Genomic DNA, 20,018 nt, shown 5'->3' with positions numbered 1-20,018 from the left:
TGAAGATAACAATTCTAAACTATGAATGCTTGAAGCGCAAGAAAAGAGAAAGAAATTGAATTAAAGAAGGATGAGAGAGAGAGAGAAGAGTTTAAAGAGCGTGCGAAAAAACTAGGTATGTATATAGATCACGTACGAAAAGTTGAATATTGGAAAGCATATATTCTGCTATTAATTTTTAGCTTAAAGACTTCCTTTTTTTTTAGTAATTATCCATAAATTTTTTTGGTTAAAAAGAATTACAAAAAAGAATGAAGTGTGGAGAGCAGTAGTAAAAAAATTTATGTAAAACAAATTAATAATAAAAAAACTTTAAGAAATGAGAGAGTGTATTGTTAGCATTCCTCTCGTTAATTAGCTCGTTTCGTTTATCATCTTAACCGTTTAGGCCGTTAATTGAAGTTGGTAGGCTATGCATGTCATTACAGAATTATTAGGTCCATTAAAATTCACCCGGCCCATTTGGTCCATTATTAGGTCCATTATTATTTGGTTGGTCAGACCATTGATGGTTTGACTTTTTTGACTGAAAAACAGTACCTCATACGTACGTACTTCAGAAAAATATACATGAAGAAATTTATTAGTGATATGTTGTTCATCAAAGTATCGAATTCAACACGCACATTTAATTGATATTCCTATATTTGAAGACTGAAGCTAGTAATTAGTAATGTTCCTTTTTTTCAGATCATATAGTTTTGAATTTTGATTGATTATATATAAATATGATCATACGTCTCAAATCCAAGAATGAACACACCTCTTTGTTTGATCTGATGAGTCTGTCTCTTTCTGGGATCTAGCTAATAGTATGTAGTTTTATCTCTTATCTTCTTCTCTATATATTAGCATAGATTTTGTAATGTTACTAGTTATTTATCTTTTCCCTTTCGATGTACTTTGAGAAATTAAGAAAAATTCTAGCTAAGCTTTCTTTCTTTGTTACAAATTTATTATTCACACCAAAAAACCTCCACTATTTTATACTCCCTTTGTCCATAATAAATTGATCTTTTGACATTATCACATATATTAAGAAAAATTTAGTTTTTATTTATAAATGAATTTATAATTACTTATTGTTAGATAGAGAAAATATGAACCATTAAATAAATTATATGTTTGAAAAACATAAAGTAAAAAGGTGATTTTTAGTTTTTTAATCTACAAAATTAATCTTTTAGGAACACAAAAAAAACTACAACATCAATCTATTAGGGACAGAGTAGCATTCTTCATTAAAAATATTAATTAAATATATGGATTGATTTTTTTCTTTTATATTTACCCGACAACCAATAACACGTGTCGTTTGTTATCGGTTGCTCAAGCTTCCAATATGAGAAACGATTCTTGAATTATTGGACTACATTATGGATTTTTTATTTTTTTTTGGGGCCTAGAAACTCATAGAACATCCCTCACTGGCAATGCTCTTAAAAAACAAAAGAGTGTATTGTTAGCTTTCCTCTCTTTAATTAGCTCGTTTCGTTTATCATTTTAACCGTTTAGGCCGTTTCTTGAACTTTGTAGGTTATGCATGTCATTATTAGGTCCACTAAAATTCATCCGGCCCATTTGGTTCGTAACTAAACCTATTATTTGGTTGGTCAGACTCATTGATGGTTTGACATCTTTGACTGAAAAAATTATACCGCGTACGTACGTACTTCAGGAAAATATACTTAAACAAAATTTATTAGTGATATGTTGTTCATCAAAGTGTCGAATTCAACACGCACATTCAATTGATATTCCTATATTTGAAGACTAACGCTAGTAATTAGTAATGTTGTTTTTTTCTGATCATATAGTTTTGAATTTTGATTGATTATATATAAATATGATCAAACGTCTCAAATCCAAGAATGAACACACGGTCTGCTCTTTGTTTGATCTGATGAGTCTGTCTCTTTATGGGATCTAGCTAATAGTATGTACTTTTATCTCTTATCTTCTTCTCTATATATTAGTATAGATTTTGTAATGTTACTAGTTATTTACCTTTTCCCTTTTGATGTACTTTGATAAATTAAGAAAAGTTATAGCGAAGCTTTCTTTCTTTGTTACAAATTTATTATTCACACCAAAAAACCTCCACTATTTTATACTCCATTTGTCCATGATTAATTGATGTTTTGACATTATCACACATATTAAGAAAAGTTTAGTTTTTATTTATAAATGAATTTATAATTACTTATTTGTAGAAAGAGAAAATATGAACCATTAAATAAATGATATGTTTGAAAAAACATAAAGTAAAAAGGTGATTTTTAGTTTTTTAATCTATAAAATTAATCTTTTAGGAACAAAAAAAAAACTACAACATCAATCTATTAGGGACAGAGTAGCATTCTTCATTAAAAATATTAATTAAATATATGGATTGATTTTTTTCTTTTATATTTACCCGACAACCAATAACACGTGTCGTTTGTTATCGGTTGCTCAAGCTTCCAATATGAGAAACGATTCTTGAATTATTGGACTACATTATAGATTTTTTAATTTTTTTTGGGCCTAGAAACTCATAGAACATCCCTCACTGGCAATGCTCTTAAAAAACAAAAGAGTGTATTGTTAGCTTTCCTCTCTTTAATTAGCTCGTTTCGTTTATCATTTTAACCGTTTAGGCCGTTTTTTGAACTTTGTCGGTTATGCATGTCATTATTAGGTCCACTAAAATTCATCCGGCCCATTTGGTTCGTAACTAAACCTATTATTTGGTTGGTCAGACTCATTGATGGTTTGACATCTTTGACTGAAAAAATTATACCGCGTACGTACGTACTTCAGGAAAATATACTTAAACAAAATTTATTAGTGATATGTTGTTCATCAAAGTGTCGAATTCAACATGCACATTCAATTGATATTCCTATATTTGAAGACTAAAGCTAGTAATTAGTAATGTTGTTTTTTTCTGATCATATAGTTTTGAATTTTGATTGATTATATATAAATATGATCAAACGTCTCAAATCCAAGAATGAACACACGGTCTGCTCTTTGTTTGATCTGATGAGTCTGTCTCTTTATGGGATCTAGCTAATAGTATGTAGTTTTATCTCTTATCTTCTTCTCTATATATTAGTATAGATTTTGTAATTTTACTAGTTATTTATCTTTTCCCTTTTTATGTACTTTGAGAAATTAAGAAATGTTCTAGCTAAGCTTTCTTTCTATGTTACAAATTTATTATTCACACCAAAAAACCTCCACTATTTTATACTCCTTGTGTCCATAATAAATTGATGTTTTGACATTATCACACATATTAAGAAAAGTTTAGTTTTTATTTATAAATGAATTTATAATTACTTATTAGTAGATAGAGAAAATATGAACCATTAAATAAATGATATGTTTGAAAAAACATAAAGTAAAAAGGTGATTTTTAATTTTTTAATCTACAAAAATTAATCTTTTAGGAACACAAATAAATCATACAACATCAATCTATTAGGGACAGGGTACATTCTTCATTAAAAATATTAATTAAATATGTGGATCGATTTTTTTTCTTTTATATTTACCCGACAACCAATAACACGTGTTGTTCCTTATCGGTTGCTCAAGCTTCCAATATGAGAAACGATTATTGAATTATTGGATTACATTATAGATTTTTTAATTTTTTTTGGGCCTAGAATCTCATAGAGCATTCCCGCTGGCAATGCTCAAAACTATATGGTCATGAAAAAAGAAACGACGCTCGTTTTCTTCTTCTTTGTTGTTGTTTATACTATCGTCTTCAGGATTTGGTGGAATTAGGGGTTTGTTCAATTTTATTGATCTGATTAGGGGTGGGCGTTCGGTTTTTCGGTTCGGTTTTTTTGGTTTACGGTTTTTTTGGTTTTATAAAAATGGAACCATAAAGAAACCATATATAATTCGGTTTGGTTACGGTTCGGTTTTTCGGTTTATGGTTTTTCGGTTTCATCAAAAATGAAACCATATAAAAACTATACGTATCATAGTTTGGTTCGGTTTCGGTTTGGTACCGGTTTTTAACGGTTATTTCATGTTTTAAAAAAAATAAATAGTTGATACATAACTAAAAATAATCATAAAAGTAATTATAAATATATATAAGCTAAGTTTTGTAATTCGATAGAGTAATAGGAGATCAATAACTAAAGCCCAATAAAGAAAAAAATTATTGATATTGTTATATAATATAAATTTATAAGCTTGAGAAACTAATTAGTTATTATATCTAATTATCCTAAATTTTTATAAAAACCAAAAAAACAATTCGGTTTTACGGTTTTTAACCAAACCAAACCTAAACCAAATGGTTAATTAAAATAAAAACCAAACAGATTTTTAGATTTAACCATAACCAAACCATTTATTTCGATCTGGTTCGGTTTGGTTTTTGGATTTCGGTTTTTTTGCCCACCCCTAGGTCTGATTACGACTTTGGGGCTACAAGATCAAGGATGCATCTTTACATAGCACCTACCATGAGAAGCAGTACGATTTCGAGCATCAATGAAATTATTGATTTATTCAATCAAAGTTGCATCTCGTCTTATCTCTCACCGATCTATCTTCCTCCGTAAAAATGGTTCAAAAATTGTTTTTAACTCTAAGTTTGTTCGATCAAAGGTAAGCAATTTGTTGATTTAAGAAATTTTGATTTGTAGAGTTTGATCCTTTGTAAGACTATCTTAAGAACTTGCGGGCCCGTTCAAAAAAAATTGTGGAAAAAAGTATGAATCATGCTTTCAAATTGTGGCCAATGGTTTGCTAAGCTTACACTATGTTGCGTCTCCATGCAAGTCCGGGAAAATCCCCTTCTTATCTATAAGGTTCACTGTTAAAAAAATGATTTCTCTAAAAGAGTACAGCGAGAAGAAAGTAGTAAACTTTAAGTTATTTTTTTAAACTCTTGGCAGAGATCCTTAAACTCAATGATTCTCTTAGAACTATTTGCTATGAAGTCTGGCCATATATTGGTTGTTTATGTCAATATTGTGTGTCAATGTGATAATCATAGGTGGTATATTTTTTTTTTGATACACATTGATTTCAAATCAACATGTGAGATAGTACCTACAAGGCTACGACAAAGAACTAGAACTCGATTTTACAACATTGAATTATATCTATCGTTATGACATACGTGAGGAAAGCAGATCCGCTGCAGAGGATAATCCTCCTTATATTTAAAGTCATGAAACAAAGGTTCCAAAATAAAAGTCGGTATGGAGGAGATCTGAGTATGTGTAATGCAAGTTGCTCTCTTAATTTACTTTTGTGAATGTGTAGGTGTAGGTAATGTGTATAGAATAGAATTTGTATTGGATTTTCTGTTTAACATTTTGGTGGAAGGGAAGGGGTTTAGAGCAGAGCTGGGCTCGGGTCATAGTTTTCTTGTTGGATTTATGAGATTGGTTAAGGATAACAGACATAAACATAGAGCTTCTCGTGCTCTTAGGTTACTTAAACCACACAAGTTTGGAGCTAGGTGGTTAGCATTGGAGCAATACCTCAATTAGTCATATATCACCGTCTTTATACTCGAAGTGTTTGGTCTTACTGTTTATTTTTGATGCTTTGTGTTCAGATTATTGTTTCAGTTGTTTTCATCTTCATGCATGGTAACCTTTCTTATTTGTCCAAGCTACTTCTTCTTCATCTTCTCTTCTTATTTGTTGTGTACTGTTGTAATAATGTGATACGGTTTCCCAATAGAAAGTGTGACTGAAGATTATTGACATCAAAAGTAATATTAATTGGACTGCAACATTTTTTGAAATCGAAATTTATACCTTATAAAAACATTGTAAACGCTTTTAAAAGTTTTTAAAAGCGTTTACAAGGTGTTTAAGGTGTTTAAAAACCTTGTAAACGTTTTTCAAAACCTTGTAAATGCTTTTAAAAAGCTTTTAAAAGCGTTTGTAATGTGTTTAAAAACATTATAAAAACATTTTTTACAAGGTGTTTAAAAACATTGTAAAATCGTTTACAAAGTGTTTAAAAACCTTTTAAAAACCTTTTAAAACACTGTAAAAGCATTTACAAGGTGTTTAAAAAACCTTTAAAAAAATCTTGTAAAAGCCTTTATAAGGTGTTTATAAGGCTTTTATAAGGTTTCTACCTTATAAAACCTTTTAAAAACTTTGTAAATTTTTTTTGGCGGGAAATTTTTTACGAAAATTTTTTGGTGGGAAAATATGTCGAAAATTTTTTTGGTGAGAAAATTTTGTTTTTCTTTTTATTGATTAAAATATTTTTCATCTAAGGGTAAAATAGTCATAAAAATTAAAGGAGGACAAAAATAAAAATGACCAAAAAAGGGTATTATTGAAAAAGGGTATATCAAAAATAGTATTTTTAACAAATTCTCAAAAAAATTATTCTTAAAATTACCAACAACATATATTATATTACGAAATTGGAAAAAACAAAAAACAAAGAACAAAACTTATAACTAAAATAAAATAGAAAAAAACTTATACCGCGGCGTAGCACGGGTAATATCCTAGTTTATATAAATACTCTTAAACATCAACTTTTAAGGGATAGGGGGAGTAACATTTATTGCCTTAGTTTATTTTTGATGCTCTGTGTTCAGATTATTGTTTCAATTGTTTTCATTTTCAGTAATCTTTCTTATTTGACCAAGCTACTAAAACTCTCTTTTGTTTTTTATTTATTTAAATATTTTCTTTTGTAATAACAATTACTCCATTTGTAAACTTATTGCCCATTCAAATCTTTGACAAGTTTCCATTCATATGTAAAATAAATGTGTATATGCGCGTTATAAATAATCCAAATTCTACACATGTATAAACGTACGTAAACAAAATAATCGTTAAACTATCCAAATAGTTCACATGTAATGATAATTATGTTATATACATATAACTGTAAAAGATGAAAAGAAAATACAATAATAAAATGTAAAGAAAGAAATTGTATACACGAAAAAGTGTGTTTTCCAAACTTTCATAGAATTGCGTACGTATTCGTTTTCCCCGTGAAAGTCAAATTTGTGGTGGAACCCACAAACGAGTCGAAGAAATTGGATTGAGACGGAGAAGAGTACCCAAACTAAAATACAAGACTTTGACTTCGTTCTTCTAGTATTAGTAGTGTTTGGTATTCTTCTTTTTAGTGTGTTAGATGTTTTCATGGTTTTGTTTTGGGTTGAGATACTATTTTATTTTTCTCCATTGTTTTTCTAAGCTATATTTTATAAGGGAATATGAACAATACTAATAACCGTCATCTTCTTATATATTCCACGACGACCCACGTCACGAGAGGTGAGAGATGAGATAATATGATTTGAGTTTAATAGTATAGTTTAAGGTGAATGTCATTGTCTGCTTATTATTTATTAACTGGCACGAAAGAGCTAACGAAGCGCTTCCAGACTAAGGCATCTCCAACCATAATATCGCTGAAATAACACTATATTTGGTGTATTTTTAACCCTAAATAAAATTTCATCTCTAACCACAACACCAAATATTACACTAAAAATACTATTCTATATTATTATATTATTAAAATAAAGATGTTCTGAATTATATAATAATTTTTATTTATTAATTAATATAAAATTACAAAGGATAAAATAAAAATAATAAAAACAAATTACATCATACTAATTTTCAGAATTAATATACTCCGACCACAAATGTTCTATTAACGCATTTCGAAGTTCAATATGAGCTTCTCGATCTTTAATTTTAATTTGTCTATGTCGAGCTAAAAATTCTTGAAATCGAGCATCATCATCACTCGTCATCTCAACTTCTGCACTCGGAACTTCAACCCGTTCTTTAATTGTTGCATCAATATCACGTTCATCTTCTATAATCATATTATGCATTATAATACATGTTGTCATTATATCATGTAATACTTTTTTACTCCATAAGCGTGATGGTCCGACAAAATGATAAACTTATCAAAGCTATTACGAAAAGCTCTTCTAAAGGGAAGGAATTCAAAGGCAAAAGATCAAGGTTGTAAGAATGAAAGAAGAAAATAAAATATTTTGCTGATTTGAATTCTATAAGTGATCCAGCCTCTCGTGCTTATATTGAAAACGAAAGAAGATGAATTTTGGGAAAAGAGCACAAACAAACCAACATGAAGAAGATGGTGAATTTTATTATATATATTATCAATCAAATTACTAATTAGTTTTAATATTTTCTACTAATTAATAATTTATATTATGAAGATTAAAAACTACAAAACTGTTTTGGTATATTACATTTTATTACAAACTTAACTAGATTCTTATATAATAATACTAAACTTATATTTAATTTACTATAACTAAGTTATTTTAAATTAGAATAACATTTAAAAAAAAACAATATTATAGTGTTTGGCATCGCTACAGTAAAACACTAAATATAGTGGTGTAAAACGAATCACACTATTATAGTGTAAAATAGACAGTCGTTGGAGACAAAAAAATCATCACTTTCACCCTATTATACAGTTTTGCCATCCCATTGGACTTGGCCTAAAGGCACATTATAGCTGTTCGGTCCATTATCTTTCTTCATCTTTTTTTCATTTGTACGTTTTTTTTGTGCCAAACAATAATAAGTAACAACCCTCCCATTTATCGAGCTATGGCTAGAATTGATCGATATTACTTAACTTTCACCTTTTCATTTTTGACAGTAGTAAAAAAGTTAATTGGTAAAGAAATATCATCTAAAAGAGAAATTGAATCGTTGTTTGTTCTTTTTTCTTTTTGTGTCATCTGCTAAATAATATCATCGTAATGCCATGTCTTTTACTAGCATAAAATTCGTATAGCTTCATCCTTAGAGAAACAAATTCAAAACTTCTCAATTCTTGAAACGCAATCAACATGTGTTGAAAATACTGGTATGGTTTGACTATTTCGATAAAAAGATTCATTGCGTACTGTTTAAAAGTGCATCAAAAATATTTGACTACAAGTCCATTGTTTTTCTAAACAATATTTATAAGGGAATATGATCAATAATAATGATTTACGAGCATAGCAACCAATATTTTTGTGTGTTAGATAAAGAAATGGCCAAGCCATTGCCATTGTTGTTGTTCTACTTATTTACCAATGTCTCTAGCGTTGGCTGCCATAAAACTTCTATTTACATATACGTTTTAAATTTTAAATGAGTAGAATTGTCTTATCAAATACAACATATTTAGACTTAAGTTTCAAAATGTTATATATAGTTTAAAAATACATATAAAAATGGCCTTCCAGCACCAAAACCTGCAGATAGGTGGGATGTTAAATATTTAAATTTAACACTTAAGTTTGATAGTATTGTATGTGATAGTATAAAAAACAGAAACCCTCGCAGTACTCCTGATACCCTCAATTTATAGTTTTGTTGCTATCTTTGAGTGAGAGAGAGAAAGAGCGAGAAAACAAAAGAGAAAAAAAAAACACAAAAAGATGGACGGAGAAGGAGAGATCCAGCGGGTGGAAAGAGGGATGGTAACGTTGCGGTTCACAGTTGGTTTCCTGTTTTCATTTTGGGTTTTTTCTGAAATCCTCTTGATCGGGTACCTGTTCGGACCACAAGCTTTTTGGACAGTTGGTGCCGTCGTCGTTTGCGTACTTTGTCTTCTGGCTTACTTGAGGGTAATCAACGGAACCGGTTTCTCGCTGAAAGAAGTAGTCATCCGATATCCTGCTAAGCTCATCTGGTTTTTCCTGTCATTTGCGGTCTTTAACGCCTATGTCTACATCTACTACTACTACACGACGGCAACAGAATTTGCTACCAAGGCCAACATGTGTGCGGCGGGGATTGCTTTATCGATTCTTCTGATAATTTTTGGCAATTGCTCAAGTATATTAAATAGTATTCCTATATGTTTTAAGCCCGTTTTATCTCTTATCTTCTTCTTCTGGTGTTATAAAAAAAAAAAAAAAAGAAGAAAAAAAAAATCTCTTCTTCTTCTCTCTCTTTGTATATATTAGTATAGATTCGCTAGTGTTTATTAGTTGGTTTATCTTGATGTACTTGGAGAAATTAAGAAATATTCTAGCTTAAGTTATCTTTCTGTGTTACAAATTTATAATCTGTGTCTATAGTATTCGGCCACAATTTTTAATTGTTATTCTGTACGCAGAAATCCAAAAAAAAATATTCACTCTAAAAAATATATATATCAATAAAAATAAAGACGCTAAAAATAATGTTGTAATTGGTTCGCTTTTTTTGTTCTCCCTGTGATGAAGACACATGTCAATAGACTAGTCTGTGCACTCTCGTTGGCTCATTAATACTATGAGTTTACAGCCTGTGTAAATTACAGTCTTTTGCTTTTTATTTCTTACTTATTTTTCTCTTTTGACTAATCTGTGCACTCTCTCGTAGGCTCATTAATACTAGTATTATTTACAGCCTGTGTAAATTACAGTCTTTTGCTTTTTATTTCTTACTAGTATTATTTTCTCTTTTGTAATAATATCAATTACTCCATTCATTCGTAAAACTTATTATTCCCCATTCATACGTAATATAAATGTGTATATGCGCGTTATAAATATTCCAAATTCTACACATGTATAAACGTACGTACGTAGTATGTACTGTATTATATTATGTATAAAAGCCAGATATTTAATTAAAACAACAAATTGTTTACATTTTATTTACCACCTCTGACCTCTTCATGGTGAGTCATGATGCCATTATGTTTCCCATGCCGTTTGCAAAAATCTAATTTTCGTTTTTATTTTTTTGGTAAGTCATGATCTTGTAAAGCATATCCTCTCCATTTTTTTTTTTGAATTTATGACAGGTAAACCTCATTTCTAGTCTTTTATTTTTGTCTCGTTTTGTCTAATAGTAGTTTTTACTACAACTGATACGTGATAAATGATAACATACAAATAGTTAAAAATGTAATAAATCATCTTCTCATTCAAATGGACAATGACAAAAATCTCTATCTTACTATCGAGTAATTTAACTCTACCTACAACAAAAAAAAAAAAAATTTAGGATGGTCAAAATCAAAACACATAAAAAAGGATTTGAATCTCATTGATGAATTTTAGTAAAATTGTTAAGTTGTTAAAAAATCTATGCATTAGAAAAGGAAAAATATAATTTGTTTCCATACCTATGCATGCGAGCATAATTAGTTGATTTCTCAATATATCAGACTATATATATATATATTGATTTACTGGTCGGTATATATACTTCCCAATTAATTCACATGTAAATATATTATATATGTATATTACATATAACTGTAAAGATGAAAAGAAAATATAATTATAATATGTAAAGAAATAAAATATATACACGAAAAAGTGTGTTTTCCAATTTTTTCACATGTGTGTTCACATATTTTTACGTATATTTTCTTTTTTAAAAAGATACACTCGATATTGTATGATTTGTATACCCCGTTTGTTCACCTTAGTATAAATTGTACTATAAAAGACGAAGTTAAACCAACTTTAATCCCTAACTTAAAACCGACGAAAATTGCTTCAACTATTTTATTGCGAAGGTACATATATATGTTCGTCACCCTCTCGATCCCAACTGTGTGATTCTTTTTTTTTTTAATTGTTCTTTATTCTTGGTTCTATAACGTCTTTAATTTCCTCTACATACCAACTACAGGTTGCACCCATGTCGCCTCTATGTTTGATTTTAAGGGAGTGTTTTATGGAACCTCTAAGTGGGCCCAAATTTATATATATAATTATATTCCTCTCACTGACGATCAACATTGCCTTAGAATATGCAAGGGAGTTGGGAGTTCCATGTTTCCCTAATAACATGAAGTTTTATTTAAGGCACCACAGTAAACTTGAAAGATTCAAACTATCTGCAGCAAAAAGACCACTACTCTTCATGCAGCTGTTCTTTTTTTTCTTAGTAGCAGATTCCATGTTCCGTGTTAAAGAGCAAACCAAAACTGTTGTCTTGTTGATGGCTTGTGTGGTCAGGATTTGTTGGGCCATTCTCACAATTGCGTACGTATTCGTTTTCGCCGTGAAAGTCGAATTTGTGGTGGAACCCACAAACGAGTCGAAGAAATTGGATTGAGACGGAGAAGAGTACCCCCAAACTATAAATACAAGACTTTGACTTCGTTCTTCTAGTATTAGTAGTGTTTGGTATTCTTCTTTTTAGTGTGTTTAGATGTTTGGTTTCGTTTTGGGTTGAGAGATACTATTTTATTTTTCTCCATTGTTTTTCTAAACTATATTTATAAGGGAATATGAATAATAATGATTTATGAGCACAGCAACCAATATTTTTGCGTGTTGGATAAAGATATGGCCAAGCGATCGCCATTGTTATTCTACTTATTTACGAAGTACAATGTAATGTCTCTAGAATGTCTCATTTACGAATTAAAACCCCATGTTTCTTATACGAATTACGTTGTGTGTGTCAAAAAACTTCTATTTACATATACGTTTCAAATAAGTAGAATTGTCTATCAATACAACATATTTACACTTAAGTTTCAAAATGTTATGTATAGTTTAAAAATACATATAAACATGGCTTTACGACACCAAAACCCACGGATCCATAACATGACACAGGATGTTAATTACGGTTTGTTTTTAAGGTATTTATATAAATGTCTCTAGAGTTGTCTGTCAAAAAACTTCTATTTACATACACGTTTTAAATGAGTAGAATTAAAATAACAAAAAAAACGTTTTGTTAAATATTTAAATTTAACACTTAAGTTTGACAATATATATTTTTATTAATAAAAACGTTTTTGTAAAATAAAATTCTTTTAGTTGAAATAACAAAAAAAAAAAATTCAAAACATGATTTTTGAAAAAAATCATCCTGAGGCGAGTCATGGTTGTTCTGAAACTCGACACCATAAACGAGAGAGAGTAGCTACCAGTAGTCATGGTTGTTCTATGAATCATCCTGAGGCGAGTCATAGTACAAAAGAAAACGCATCAAAGTCACAGATAACATCTTATTTACGTACCATCAAGATCAAACTAAAAGACGAGTATAACGAACCTACTAATACCTCTCTTGGGATCGATGGAGATCATTCAATCAATGGAACGATGATATGCTTTCAGCTATGATTAATCTTACTCCTATGCATAATGTAATGTTGTTGCAGCGATCATCATCAGAATTCACAGTCTTAAAGACATTCTCTGGAGAAGTACTACTTACAATGTCATCTTCAGACATGTGCATGTCAATTTGACATATGGTTTCGATTTCCCGAGGATAATCATCATCAGATGAAGAAGCTGCCACGACCATATATGTACCTTATAGCTGCTCTGAGTCAACGGTTCACATCAGTTGCCTTAAGGGATTCCATATCATACTCCTGAAAGTGATTCAATTAGATCAGCAGATTCTTCTCCCCCTAGTGCCCATCCCACCAAGTAATTAACTAGAAATACCATATGTATATATAACTTTTGTCTCTCCTCTCTGTTTGTGCATCCCTCCCTAACTAAAGTAACTAACACACAACTTCTTCTATATATATATATATGCGTTTGAACAATCTCTTTGCCTTTATCCACTGCTTCTTTGAGACCCTTGTCTGGATTCGTTAGCACAATCTCTTTGGTTCTAGTACTGAGAAGAGTAAAGAGCGATTCAAAGGGTGAGAACTGAGAAGATAAGAGGGATCACGTACAAGAGTCCGTTATCCTTGTCAGACATTACTACGCCTTTTGAGATAATATTCAATCACAACATACAGACACAGTAGTAGTAATAAGCTCCCATGGCTTTCAAACAAAACACAAAAAGGAAATTTATTGATCGCAACGGTCACATAAACACAGTTTTTAAGGAACTTTTAAGAGATGTTTCTGTTATTTCCTTTTTATTCTTTTTTTTATATGTATATTAGTCGTCACAACGGTAACAAAATGTATTTACCTTTTCACCGTTTACAACCGTCATCTTCTTTTTACGTCACAAGAGGTGAGAGATAAATATGATTTGAGGTTGAATGTCATTGTCTGGTCTGCTTTTTATTTACTAACGGGCACGAAAGAGCTAACTTCCAAGAATAAAAGCCCATTATAGGCTATAATTGCTCGGTCCATTATCTTTCTTCTTCTTTTTCACAATCGTCGGTCGGTCCATTTATCAGTCGTAATTTGTACGTTTTTTTAATGCCAAACAATATAAATTAAATAATAACCCTCCCATTTATGAGCTATGGCTAGAATTGATCCACATTACTTTAATATTCACCTTTTCATTTTTGACAGTAGTAACAAAGTTAATAGGTAGAGAAAATCTCATCTAAAAGAGAAATTGAATCCTTGTTTGTTCTTTTTCCTTTTCGTGTCATCTGCTAAATAATATCATCGTAATGTCATGCTTTTTACTAGTATAGCTTCCTTAAGAAACAAATTCCAAAACTTCTCAATTCTAGAAACGCCATCAACATGTCAAAGATACTGGTAGGCTTTGACTGATTTGATAAAAATATTCGTTGCGTCTAAAATTTTGGTGGTATTCTTTATGTGCATCAAAAATATTTGATGACAACATAGACAAATAATCTACTAATCAACATGTATGCATACCGATCACAAAATCAGACCCATAAAACGATCACAAAAAACAGACAACAAAACAGTTTCGTACCACCTAAATAATCAAAACTGAGATTGATGATTAGTCGGGAATATATAAAAAATGTAAGCAGAGTTACTAATAAAACACCTTCTGGGAAATAAATAAAAGAAGAAGGTATTATCAGCGAAACTTGCAACTTTGGTTTAGGCCTCACATGAATCAGATAAGTACTTTATCCAACTTAGCTGGGATTAAGAAAGGCCCTTTCTCAAAACAAAACAAAAAATCTCATTTTTTTTTCTCTATTTCAAAAAACAATTGAAAAACCATGAAATCAAACTACCTATGAGCGTTTGATAATTCTCTAAGCATATACGACTGAAGACAAAGAAGAAGAACCCTAAAGACTAAGATCTAAACTGAAGAATGACAAAATATATCAAATGAGAGAAATTTGATCGCTTTGAATAAAAATAACATATCTCCGATCTATACTAGTCGGTCTGTGGCCGCTGCTAGGGCTTGAGCTTTAAAGCTGAGGCATCGACAAATATATACTAGCTTCTTTCTTTTTCATAAATTAGGGTTTCCAGTTTTCGAATGTTTTGGGCTTTTAGGTTCAATTAGCCCTTTTTTGCTGGATTACTTTCGAATTGCAAGACCAAGTCTAATCTTTTTCTTTTTTTGCATATTTGACTTCTTATTCTTAAATCAAATTAAAGGGTTTAGGTTCAGATGTCACAAAAATGTCAATGATCATCTGTCTAAATCGTTATATTTAAATGTTGATTTAGTAGAACGGCGGATACGTTTTGATATGCTTAGAACAAAACAAAGTTGGCAAACAGTTGAACGAGTATGCATGCTTCTTTTAGATCCTCCAGTTCTCGTGGGCCTTCGAGCCCAGTAAAACGTCTTTTTCAGTTCTCCGATCCTTTGGTCGGCGTGTGTGTGTTGTGCATGGTTGTAAGATGTAAATGGCCAACATGTTTTTTGATCGTGCATTACACTATGAGAAATCCCAAACATGATTATCACTAATTTAGTCACATTCGAAGATAACATTTATTTATTATTAATTCAAATTGTTATTACTCCTAACATTTTCTTATAAATCCTCATTTGATGAAGTCGTTTAACTCATCCCAATTCATATACAAAGAACACACAAAAAAGGAGCTAGCTTAAGGCAAAAGACAATCTAAACGCTCCGCAATGGCGATCACACGCGCATCCTTTTCCATTTGCCTCATCCTCTCCTTGGTTACCATTGCCACCGCTGATTACTACTCTCCCTCATCTCCTCCGGTTTACAAATCACCGGAACACAAACCCACACTTCCACCTCCAGTTTACACTCCACCGGTTTACAAGCCTACACTTTCACCTCCGGTTTACACTAAGCCAACTATTCCACCTCCGGTCTACACTCCACCGGTTTACAAGCCTACTCCCTCACCTCCAGTTTACACCAAACCAACTATCCCACCTCCGGTCTACACTCCACCGGTTTACAAGCCTACTCTCTCCCCACCGGTTTACACTAAGCCAACTATCCCGGTTTACACTAAGCCAACTATCCCACCTCCAGTTTACACTCCACCGGTTTACAAGCCTACTCTATCCCCACCGGTTTACACTAAGCCAACTATCCCACCTCCGGTTTACACTCCACCGGTTTACAAGCCTACTCTCTCACCACCGGTTTACACTAAGCCAACTATCCCACCTCCGGTTTACACTCCACCGGTTTACAAGCCTACTCCTTCAGCTCCGGTCTACAAAAAGTCTCCAATCTATTCTTCTCCACCCCCTCCATATGTGCCTAAACCAACCTACACTGCACCCACCAAACCATACGTCCCAGAGATTCTTAAGGCTGTTGATGGCATCATCCTATGCAAAAACGGCTACAAAACCTACCCTATTCTAGGTATAAAAATACATACTTAAGCGTCCCAGATTATATATTTACTATTAACAGCAACATTTCTAATCATATAACTTTCAATTTATTATATTCATGTAGGAGCAAAGGTAAAAATTGTGTGCTCCGACCCAGCATCATACGGGAAAGACAAGAACGAGGTTGTGATCTACAGCAATCCCACTGACTCTAAGGGTTACTTCCACGTGTCGTTGACCGACATCAAGGATCTAGCTTACTGCCGTGTCAAGCTTTACACATCTCCCATCGAGTCTTGCAATAACCCGACAAATGTCAACAAGGGTCTCACAGGAGTTCCCTTGTCGTTGTACGGATACCGTTTCTACTCCGACAAAAACTTGAAGCTCTTCAGCGTCGGACCTTTCTACTACACCGGTCCTAAGGCTGCTCCCGCCACTCCCAAATATTGATGGTGATGATCACATTATTATGATGATCTGGCATGCATGATGCATTATTTGAGGTCACTTAAATCAATATTTTTTGTTTTTTGAGTTTTTTTTTCCCTTCATTTGTTTGTTTGTTCCGAACCTTCCGATTTCATTTGATTCGCAGCATTCCCATATGCAATCTATCATTTTGGTTATGCTTTTATTTTATATAAATTATACAATAAATTCTAAGAGGAACTTTATTGTCTGATTATGCGACTGCATAAGAATAATATTAGTATTCTTCCGGGATGATTAAAGTTATTTGGTAAAAAACACTTTATAATTTTGTGGCCATTACGTGAACACGTGTCAACTGAAAACATAAACAACGATTTGTCTAGTTAACGAGATTATTGCCCTAGTCATTAACCATAGATGGATTGCACGATATGATTATTTAACTGAATATACAGGGAGTATGAATTACAAGAGCGCCATGAATCAGCAGCATTATTTGATTATTTTAATCGTGCGGCCAAGTCTCGCACTTAATAAAAAATAATAATAAAAAAAGTCTCGCACTTGTATACTACGTACGTGACAGAATTAAAATTCGTATATTACGCGCCTTGTCAAATACTTTGTCAAATACTAGTATACATCATGCAGCAGGATCTTGCAGTCTAGTGTCAACACGTTGATTTGTGTCATAATCCATGCGTTATGTACCGAACTCAATCGGCATTTTTGGACTTCACACCTGAAATTGGGTAATCGTTCGACTTATATGTCTATTAAATGTAACGGATGTCGTCCCTTTTTCCCCCTTTTAACAAGAGTGTGGGTTGAATTGAGAGTCAAATATATATCATCTATCAAACATTTTTGGTCGACATATATGTTATATCACTACATGCATGTATAAGGAATAAGTAATAGGTAATTTGACCCCACAAATCAATATGAAAATCGGAGACATGTGCACGAAGAAATAGCTTTTTTGAAACTAAAAGCTGCCTCGTCGTTTATTAAGAGGAAAAAGAAACTAAGAAATGAATCAGATTCCACTTTCTTTCTTAACCCATGCACACCGCACGCGAATCGGTCGGATGGTCCACCCCCTCTTCGAGTCTTTGAGTCCACGTCAGTTTTGTGTACGTGTCACTACAAGAGTCAAAACTCCATCCTACCAAATAGGCTAATACCACAAATTGCATATATACAAATATCAATTAAGTTCCAAAAGTTGCTTTAGTTGTAACTTGTAATTAACCACTATTCTTGTTACAAGTAAAATTATTATCGAATGATTTGCATTGTGTATTCATTTCCTCATAACACAACTGTACACGGCCGACATTGTCCGATTGAAACAAACATTTTTACTAAAAAAAACAATAGATGGATTACTAATCTTTAGTACAAATCTGTACAACAACATTAGAGGCCAACATAAGGTTAAAATAATAATTAATGAATCACTTGTAATTACAGAAACAAGATGATATCTCGATCACATGACTTCCTTGAACCGTTGAGATTACTCTTCACTTATTTTAGTTACATGTCTCCAAATCAACCATTTTAAGAGAAGGAGGAAAAAAAAAACAAAGAGAATAGTTTTGGTCTGGGAGGGTAATTCGCTTAGCGATTGCTTCTCCCTACTCTTAAAACGACACCGTCCAGTATATACATTGATCAAACGGCTCCGTTACTTTATACTTCACTTCCGTTCGCTTTTTTTTTTCTGTTTTTCCAAACGCCGTCTCTCTGTAAAAGCAAACGTCTCAGTTATCGCCACGTGGATCTCCAAAACGCCATGTGTCGTCTTCCATGCCACTAATACGATTCTGCCCGCCACACCGGGTCGGTCGGTAATCCCAGTCTATAGAGTCCGAATTACCCCACTCGAATATCATGCCCGCCCACCCGTTTCCCCCCAAGAACCCGGTCGGATTCAATCACTGTCCAATGTTGCAATAACAGAGGAAGTAATCAAATACTCCATAGTCTTTTCAATGAAGCCCGGTTACTATTCGACCCGTTATCTCCGGGTAGACCCGAATTAGAATCTTCAAATTCCCTGGGAATCTCCACAATTATACCGACTAAATCAATCGGCGGTGCTCTCTCACAAGCTTCCGTCGGAAACCTCACCGGCGAACCGGAGGATGAAGACGGCGTTGATGATTCGGATTCGTCCGAGGATGATGAACTCCCGGCTTCGGTATCCTCAATTGGCTTAACCGATGGAAACAAGGCAGGAACCGGTTCGGATTCGGTAACCGCTTGTACGGGTTGAACCGGAGCTCTGCAAAGCGGACAGCTAGATCTCGACCGGAACCACGTGTCGATACAATCAACATGGAACACGTGTCCGCATTTGGGAAGGACACGTCCTTCGTCGTCTTCTTCGAACTCCGACAAGCAAACAGAGCACTCCTCCAGTGGAGATTCATGGGTTTTGACGGAGTACACGAATACCGGGATCTTCTCGAGCACCGTGGGATCGAGAGGAGAGAGGGACGAGGAGGATTGGGTTGGGTCTCGAGCGGCGGAGAGTGATCGGAGATGAGCGCTGATACGGCGGCGAATACGGCGGTTTTGACGGCGGAATAACCATCTGGCGTAGCTGTGAAAACAGAGGATTAAAATGACGGCGACGAAGAGGATGATGACGGAAGCAAGCATGATTTTTCCGTTAAGAGCGTAACGTGATGATCCATGGTTCATGTTTGCCCATATTGTCTTGCTATTGTCAAACACGTTACCCATTGTTTTAGCGAGAGAGAGAGAGAGAGAGAGAGAGAGAGAATGAATGATGAAAGTGAGTGGGTGAAACGTAGAAGAAGAAGAGCGAGTGAGAAGTTTCCAATGTGCTGATGATTCTGTGGGTTTGAATCTTCTTTATTTATAGACGACCAAAACTTATTACATTTAACATACTATGAATTATTGGGTCCTCTTTATTAGTATTATTTTATTTTATTTATTGTAATCTCCTTTTCTATTATGTATATGTTTGTTTTGGTTTGGGATTTCTTGTTGATTTCGACTCAAGTAAGTTAACGTTATATGTATATACGAGTTATGTATATATATATTGCTAATATGAAAAAAAAAAAA

The 20,018-nt window shown here is 32.7% G+C and overlaps 2 protein-coding genes, 1 non-coding gene and 1 pseudogene across 4 annotated transcripts; 1 reads left to right on the top strand and 3 right to left on the bottom strand.

Annotated features, from left to right (window-relative positions):
- Window positions 1-7,633: 7,633 nt before the first annotated feature.
- LOC109125369 (uncharacterized) lies at window positions 7,634-9,073 on the bottom strand. Its single transcript, XM_087457262.1, has 2 exons — window positions 9,016-9,073; window positions 7,634-7,935 (listed from the first exon to the last, which is right to left on the bottom strand). Exons 1-2 carry the CDS (start codon window positions 9,071-9,073, stop codon window positions 7,634-7,636), a joined length of 360 nt encoding a protein of 119 aa, XP_087313388.1.
- A 5,615-nt stretch (window positions 9,074-14,688) lies between these two features.
- LOC147940687 (small nucleolar RNA snoR83) lies at window positions 14,689-14,822 on the bottom strand. Its single transcript, XR_015562946.1, has one exon. It is a non-coding gene; the product is annotated as a small nucleolar RNA snoR83 (small nucleolar RNA).
- An 880-nt stretch (window positions 14,823-15,702) lies between these two features.
- Window positions 15,703-17,147, top strand: LOC104699619 (proline-rich protein 3-like). Its single transcript, XM_010414956.3, has 2 exons — window positions 15,703-16,503; window positions 16,600-17,147. The coding sequence occupies exons 1-2, from the start codon at window positions 15,786-15,788 to the stop codon at window positions 16,926-16,928; spliced, it is 1,047 nt and encodes a 348-aa protein (XP_010413258.2). The 5' UTR covers window positions 15,703-15,785; the 3' UTR covers window positions 16,929-17,147.
- A 1,124-nt stretch (window positions 17,148-18,271) lies between these two features.
- Window positions 18,272-19,953, bottom strand: LOC104699616 (RING-H2 finger protein ATL5 pseudogene; annotated as a pseudogene). Its single transcript, XR_015562820.1, has one exon. The product of XR_015562820.1 is annotated as an RING-H2 finger protein ATL5 pseudogene (transcript).
- Window positions 19,954-20,018: the final 65 nt, after the last annotated feature.

This window comes from Camelina sativa, chromosome 7 (genome assembly GCF_030686135.1).
Source record: "Camelina sativa cultivar CO46 ecotype springtype chromosome 7, ASM3068613v1".
NCBI classification, from domain to species: domain Eukaryota; kingdom Viridiplantae; phylum Streptophyta; class Magnoliopsida; order Brassicales; family Brassicaceae; genus Camelina; species Camelina sativa.
Note: the sequence above shows the minus strand (reverse complement) of the source record. Positions and strands in the feature narration are given on the sequence as shown.